This window comes from Anarhichas minor, unplaced genomic scaffold (genome assembly GCF_050575085.1).
Source record: "Anarhichas minor isolate MPS153535 unplaced genomic scaffold, ASM5057508v1 ptg000011l, whole genome shotgun sequence".
Taxonomy (NCBI): Eukaryota; Metazoa; Chordata; class Actinopteri; order Perciformes; family Anarhichadidae; genus Anarhichas; species Anarhichas minor.
In genome coordinates, this window is record NW_027466457.1 from 13,208,106 (window position 1) to 13,216,332 (window position 8,227).

General features: G+C 42.8%; 1 protein-coding gene across 1 annotated transcript; it reads left to right on the forward strand.

The window, feature by feature from the left end:
- Positions 1–420: 420 nt before the first annotated feature.
- snupn (snurportin 1) lies at positions 421–7,617 on the forward strand. Its single transcript, XM_076089489.1, has 9 exons — positions 421–574; positions 1,418–1,582; positions 2,185–2,368; positions 2,582–2,686; positions 5,061–5,157; positions 5,491–5,588; positions 5,776–5,853; positions 6,325–6,405; positions 6,569–7,617. The coding sequence occupies exons 2-9, from the start codon at positions 1,425–1,427 to the stop codon at positions 6,887–6,889; spliced, it is 1,122 nt and encodes a 373-aa protein (XP_075945604.1). The 5' UTR covers positions 421–574; positions 1,418–1,424; the 3' UTR covers positions 6,890–7,617.
- The last annotated feature ends 610 nt before the right edge of the window (positions 7,618–8,227 follow it).

The window sequence follows — 8,227 nt, forward strand, 5'->3', positions numbered from 1 at the left end:
ATGATGTTGATGATAATGTTGTTGTTACTTACTACTATTAGGACCTATTATAGTAGTATGTCTTATTATACACTGCAAATATGCATTTTATACACATATCTAAGTTCTTCCATTTTATGCAACTTTAGACTTCAGCAGGAAGTTGCACTTTTTACTCCACTACATTCATTTGACAGCCTCGGTTACTTTGCAGATTTAGATAATTGATACAAAATATAAAACAACTAATTAATTATTCTATATTAGTACAGGTTAAGCTACCCAGCAATATACAAAGCGGGGTGCTTTTACTATTGGTATTTTAAGTATATGTGGATGCTTTAGTACTTTTACTTTGGTAAGATTTGAAATACAGGACTTTTACGAGAGTATTTATACACAATAGGATTGTTACTTTTACTTCAGTTAAAGATCTGAGTATCTCTTCGAACACTTAATACATCTATGAAGTGCAGAAGTTTGCGCCGTAAAACTCCGGGTTAGTTTTCAGTATTTAGTCGGCCAACTAGAAGTCTCCGTTGGTGGGAAAGATGACAGCGTGACGTCTCAGCAGCAGCCTCCCTGAATGCCCAAGGTATCTATTTAGCTAATGATGTTATTGATGCTAATATCTGACCAAACCTGCTGTCAATGTAGTTATTTTGGGCATGATACTTAGGTGTAGGTAGTAGACATTTAAAGCAGTAACCTAACGCTCTAGGTTCAGTGTTGCGCACAATTGGTCCGGCTAACTGTGTGCTAGCAGGTTTAGCACAGTGCTAGCTGCGAGCAGGTTTAGCACAGTGCTAGGTGCTAACGTGACTAGCTACTAACGTCACTAGCTAGCTTAACTGGCTATACGTAGCAGTCCCCGGGCTTTTTGAAAACTCTTTTATCACCCGTCTGAGAAGACCTCTGTCGTCCGGGTGGATTTATTATGGCTCCATGTGCAAATATTACAGTGATGACAACACAACGTTATATTGTGTTGTGGCACCAGCTAACGTTATTTCAGCGTGTAGCTTCTCTTTACTTTTAATGGAGCAAAAACTAATTTGTGGAGCCACATGTCGAGGGCGCAGACATGATAAATGTAGAAACTTTAGTTTACATAATCTGATGTTGACAATGGCTGTCCATTAATGTGTTTATACACTTACTGTAGCTGTGTTATTGTTAGTCACAATATATTAATGGTGGTACTAAAGCCTAGTGTATTTTCATAATCAAATTTGTTTAGGTCATTTGTGAAGCTTTTATTGTTTGAGCTTCTTAAAAGTAAGGATCTGCAGCTTTTGGCAAAACAAGCAATTTGAAAGTATCACCTTGGACTTTGGGAATTTTACAAATGTTCAAGCACACAAAAGTAATGTCGATGCAAATCTAAAGATTAGGAATTATCAGCAGCATTAATATAGAATTGCATTGATTTCAACAGAGCCCCCATGGATGACCTCACCCAAGCCCTCTCGGCCAGCTTCGCTGTGTCCAAGGAGCCCAACACCACCGCCGCCCCCCACCCTCGGCTGGCCCAGTACAAGAGCAAGTACAGCGTGCTGGAGCAGAGCGAGCGACGGCGGCGCTTCCTTGAACTGCAGAAAAGGTAGATATCGTATTACTTCACAGTATGGAGCATGTCTCTTCTTGATTAGATGTTCTCCGATCTAGAGTCACAGATTACATAAAAACAATGATTCGTAGCCCTTATTACTTCTACATTGCACCATGAACACATGTTTAGAATCGCTGCTACTAAGTGACGTAAAACAATACACCGGAGACCTTTTCTCCATTCACTTCTGCTTTGTACTGTTCCAAGCTGCACACTTAGGACTACAGTAACAGTCGGATACATCCAAGACACGCTAATGCTCTAGAAAGTACCTTTAAAGATAGCTTCCTCCCAGCTTGACATGATTGGTGAACTTAAGAATGCAGCGTGTGTAGATGCACTGATGTGTGATCTACAAATCACATACAGGTGCTCTTTGGATCCTTAAGGTGTACTGTGCTTATTTAATCTTCTGAAGGGCTTATTGCATGAGTGGAATATGGTCTAAAAAAAGTATAAAATGCCATTCTCCTTCAAATAAAATCAAAAGAACCGACACACGTCTTCATCAGGGTGTGCAGTTTTGTTTCAGTGTTTTGAGCGACTGCCATGCCTTACGTACAAGTTAATCACGCCGATGTTTTCATCCGCAGTAAAAGGTTAAACTACGTCAACCACGCGCGGCGTCTGGCCGATGGGGACTGGACGGGGGCAGACAGCGATGGAGAGGAGGACATGGAGAAAAAAGAGGAGGGGGAACGGAAGCAAGACGGCGACACGGAGGAAGAGGGGATGGAGATTGAGAAGAGGAAGCTGCCAAAGCATTATGCGAACCAGGTCGGCGTTTGTTCATAGAGATATTGTTCATAAATGACAGCACATGTGCTTTTCTGTTGCATTCTTCCTCTGGGCCAGCAGAGGGCACAGGAGTCTCTAGAATGGCGGCCTAACAAGCCAAACAGATTTTGACGTTATCATTCTTGGACCGTTTGAATACAGTGTTGATGAAATGCTGCTTTGCTGTTAACAGAGTTTGTCTTCCTCCTTCAGCTCATGCTGTCAGAGTGGCTGGTGGATGTGCCGTCAGAACTGGACACCGATTGGATGATGGTGGTCTGTCCTGTGGGGAAAAGATCTCTCATTGTTGCCTCCAAGGTAAGAACCCGTCACTGCCTTTCTGTTTCACAGGATGTCTTACTGCTGTCCCTGGATCAGCGAGGAGGAAGATGATTATTTGAAGGCACAACATTAATAAGCCACCACATTTAGATCTACCCATCAAAAAAGCTGCGAGCTGCTCGTTATTGGCTTTTGAATTAGTTTCCACCTCCTCTCTTTTTTGATGTCTCATCTTCCAGCCCTGATCAAAAGTCTGTCCACTCCTGAAATGTGATTAACATGAATGTAGCAGCTCATAATGTAATCACTGGGAGTGCAATCATGTGGAACAAATATTTCACACGCTACGTCACCCAGTATATTAAATTCAGCATCATCTCTGGAAAGCTTCTCGGTTGTCGAGGTCACCGGATATTTTGTAGTTATGAATTTTGTCACATGTCCAGTTTGGAACTGGTTGAAAATAACAAAAATATCCTCTTTTAAGTGAACAACTCAACTTGTCATGTAAAACTAAAAGGGTCCCTCTGCTTTAAGAAGACAAGGAGAGTGTGTGACGGTGAGTAGCCTGTTAAGTTAGCAACTGTTAGCGTAGCACTGCAGTGTGTGTGTGTGTGTACAGTTTAGGCTGTCGGAGAATAAACGCTACAAGCCGAGGCCGCTTGTCAAAGTGAAGAGGGTTAGTCAGGCTCACTTAAGGTGGACTGACCTTTTTAAGGTGGACCAGCTATTCTCATTTTAGTGACATCTTTTCCTGGTGGAAAACCTGTGTCATGGTTTTCAGAACATTATTACATTATGAGCTTTGATTTAATTTAAGTTATTACATGATGAGTTGCAACACACGAACAGCAGCAGTCGGGATCTTTTGTAGCTTGAATCAATATTTTGAGAGGGTTGTTGCATAATTTGCATTTATTGCTTGTAAATGTAACCCTGCCTTCCTGGTGCTGGGGAGAAGCGATGTGTGTAATTTCCCTGAGTAAGATGAGCCACCTTGTGTGAGCAATCAATGTGGGCGAACAGTTAGGAACACTTTTCCTGAGCTTGTGACGGAGTTATCGGTAAGTCTGAAGTGATTTCATGTTGATACTGTAAAGATGTTCGCTCATAGGACCATGTCGATCATTGCAGGCAGTAATAAAAATAAAATAATGGAGATGCATTTATAGAGCCACTGCTATATAGTTGTTTTAAACACGTAAAAACATGTGTGTTACATAACTACAACATGATGATGCAAAAAGAAAAAAGGGTTTGGCCGTGACGCCCAAGAAGTGTTGAGACGATATAAAACAAGAAGTGACAAAAGCACGTTGTGTCACACACGAGCGACGCACAGTTTGCGACAATGGAATATTGTTTTGTGGTTTGTTTCACAATCATTAACTTGGCGACCGTTGTTAAAGAGACGATTAATCTGATTCACAGATTGCAATCTGAAGGCCTTTATCCTGCAGTCAACAGCCGTGGCTGCAGCTCTGACAGTCCAGTTTCTTCATTGCGTGTTCTTCTTTGTTGAGTGTGTTGGAGATTGCCTTGAGTTCTTTTGAAACAATTGACCTTAATTTTTTTGCCTGTGGCCCTCTTTAACAACCGCACCAACAAAGTTGTGAATTTTAAAATTGTCCATCGTGGCAAACAGATTTGGAACTTTTCAGTTTGAATCTACACTGTCGCCATCTTGTCAGTTGTTGGGTTGAAAGAAAATCCAAATTTGGAACATGAGTTGGAGCTTCTAAAGTAGTTTCAAAATCATCATCGGTACATAAATAATACTCGGCTCTCAATAACTTCTCGTTGATGAACTTTTTAGAACTTTGGGGGTTTTCCGGTTTACCTTTATGACATCGCATGTGGTTTCTCCTGTGGTAGTGTTCCGTGTTAAATCATTGCTTCATTTACCTCGTATTGTATTCTTTTTGTGTTTAACGAGTAATGAAAAGGCTCGAGGCAGCATTAGATGACTGGTAGCTCTGCTACTACGTGCCTGTCCAGTCATACTGGCCCAAGGCTACAGGGTTCCTCTCTCAGCACACACTAGAGTCACTCCACACCCTTTGATGCAACCATCTATTTCGTCATAGTGACAGTCATCTGGATCCTCATTCAGTATTTCAGATCCTGACCTCATTGGCGACAGATCTTTGGAACACCGCGGCACAGCGCTCTCTACGAAAACCGATGGTTTGAGGATAACTGAATGAGACGAGTTTCATCACAATCATTTGTTACGGTTACCCAGCGTGACTGTTTTATCTTCAAAGTTCCTGCTGTGGAAACTTCAGGCACTAATGCAACAAGTTGATTCATAAAATATCCAAATGCATGATGGTATATTTCTAATAAAGCTGGGCAATAATTCAGAAGTGATGTCCTCATCATCAGATTTCTTTTTGGTTTCCTGAAGGGCTCCACTGCAGCGTACACTAAAAGCGGCTACTGTGTGAACCGTTTCCCCTCCCTGCTGCCCGGTGGGAACCGACACAACTCAGCCATGGGGAAAGGTAGGCGGGCCTGTTGTGTGTGTGTGGAGCGCAGTGGTGCACTGTAGTAGATGCAGTGCATTGAGCAACAACATTGAAAGAACTTCAAAACACTTTAAATGTAATTATCACATACAGGCTTTTTAGAAGAGGGAGGGGACATCACAGGTTCAACAAGTACCAAATACATTTACAACAGAATATATGAGGTCCTTTTGTACTACGAGGCTGTAAATGTATTTCTGCCTTTTTATTTAGTAAATAAGAGTTGAGATAGTAAGTGATTATAAATAAGTTTTATAGTGGTGTATTCTGTATATCCGTAAATGGCCCTTTTGTACGTTCCCCGTGCAGACTACACGATCCTGGACTGCATTTACAGCGAGGTGGACAGAACGTACTACATCCTGGACGTCATGTGCTGGAGAGGCCACCCGGTCTACGACTGCCCGGTAAGACTGGCGTCTAATTCTCCAGCAAGCGATCCGGGAATGCTTGTCTAATTGCTTATGTAGCAGAGTCTGGGCCACAGATGTGCTTTTTTTCTTCTTCTTTTTTTGGGCCATGTTGCCCATCTTATTTGCTCGGTATGCAAAAAGGAGCTTTTTTTTGTTTACAGTACTTGTTTCTCATCAACAGACTGAGTTCCGTTTCTACTGGCTCCAGTCCAAAGTGCAGGAGACGGACGGCCTTTCAGAAATCGCCAAGCGCAACCCTGTGAGTAACAGGAAGAGAGCCGCTTCACTTCGTGCCCCATTTTGTCCTTCCTCGCTGCTATTTCAGATACTTCAACATGTTGATTCAATCTTGGCTTTCTGCATGTTGTGTTTGTTGTGCTTGCTGCACCTTATTTACACATAAGGGATAAATAAAGTCCTGAACTTGAACCTTGAGACAAAGGTAAATTAAAGGCAAACGTCCATTACCGTCTTCGGTACTAATTGTGCACTAAAATGATTCTTACACACAAATCTAGATGATTATGGGGCTTCAGGGAAGCCTGAGCGAACATTTGAGTTCCCCCTCTTAATCTGTACGTCTGCGTGGTACGGCCAAGCAGGAGCTACATCAGGCTTAGTCTTTGAGGAGTAAACTCACCATTGGAAAGCATGTTTCTCACATTCGACAAGAAGACAAACTGTGTTTGGAACTAACAACGCGGTGCTCTGGTTTTGTTTGGTCCAACAGTTCCGGTTTGTGAGCCTCCAGAGCATCGACTGCACAGCAGAGCTGATTCAGAAAGCCCTGGCTGCGGAGTACGGCTTCAGTGTAAGAGAACTTCTCTTTTCCTTCAACTCTTGTGACAACTTACTGCTGCTCATCGCAAGTAGTGTTCGAGTCCGATAAATCATCTTTTTAAGAAACGCATACAAACTTTTTGTTTGCTCCTCATGGTGCTTTGATTAGTTTAATTCTGAGTTTCCTGCCGCAGGTGGACGGTCTGCTCTTCTACCACCGGCAGACACACTACACCCCCGGCAGCACCCCTCTGGTGGGCTGGCTTCGCCCCTACATGGTCACCGACATCCTGGGCATAGAGGTCCCCGTAGGACCCCTCACCACTAAACCCGAGTACGCCAGCCAGCAGCTGCAGCAGATCCTGGAACACAAAAAACCATCAAGTGAGGTCCGCCCGGCCAACAGCAGCGGAGGCTACGAGTTAGAGTACCTGTCCACGCCGAGCCAGGGCGGCGGGGACGCTGTCAACTTCTTGAACCAAAAGCCAATACGGGAAGCCACCATGGAGAACTGAGTGCGAGGCTTAACGAGATGCAAATTGCTAACTCTGTGTTTCTGAGTCGTGGCGGCCCACATATGGCTCTTTAGAATGTCTGCTGAATGGTTTTGCCGATCTGGACAATTGTAAAGCATGGCTAATTCTAATCCGGCACTGCTCGGGACGCCCTCAGAGTGCAGAGTAGCAGAGCTATGCCGTATATATGCGTTTTTTAAACTCTGCCATTTACATCTTGTACCTGTTGCAGAACTCCGAAACAGATCAGTGTCTTTGAGAGTAATTGCACAGTATTTAGCCACTAAAACGACTTAGTGACGCAGCTTCCTTTCATAACACCATCGCATACAATCAAAAAGGACGAGAGGTTTCTTATGTGAGATGCAGATTACGGCGAAGTGCAGAGATAAATGTTGTGGTGAAGTGCCACGCTGCACTTAAAGCGAATAATGCACAAGAAACATCTTTACTGTTGTCAGTGGTTTGCAGACTACAGCTATCATCGCTGCGAACCCACCCAAAGAAATACAGAAATCTGATTTTTGAGCAGCCAGAAGGGAGAGTGGCGCTCTGTGTTTTGGATGGCGAGGTGTCGCTGACTGGCCACACCCTGTAAGTTGCGATCAATGCAGAATGGCAGCAGAGACGTGGACTTTTACAATTTAATGTTGAATTTCAAAATTGTTTAGAAGATTTTTTTAAAGTGTGTGTTCTAAATAAATGTTTTTTTATTAGCCTAAACTGTGCACTCTGTTCCCACGTTGTTGTTTTTTTTAAAGGTATATTTCTGAATCGGTTCAATCCTCTGTTATATTATTTAATATTTCTTGAATTGGATTCTGGTTTCTCAGCACTTGTTTTTGGAACAATCTAATTTCAAATGTATACATCTTAGGGAATGATTATGTAAATGTCATTACTAAACAAAGCTACATACAAAATGATATTGGATTATAATTTACATAGTTTATTCATACAATAAAGTGGAAAATCATCTAACTGATTCATAAAACCCTCTGCAGGAACACCTCAGACTTCACTGCACATGCACTGTCGATATAAGTGCACGCTGCTGATGTTCCAGTATATGGTAAGACGTGACTCATTCATTCTGCTGATAGCAGCGCACATCAGCACTTCTCTTCCCCTCTGCCCTGAGCTTAGTGTGCCATTTGCGTAACTGAAGAGCTGGGCGGAAATTTTCTGGCAGGGTTGTGAACTTAGTTTTCGGTGACATGAGAAGCAAACACCTGAGATCGCTGCCTCGGGTCAGCAGATCTGAGCTGCATGAAGTAGTTTACAATAGCTTGGCAAGGAAGCCAACCTCATTTTCTACTTCCTTTTTGTTGCACGTTT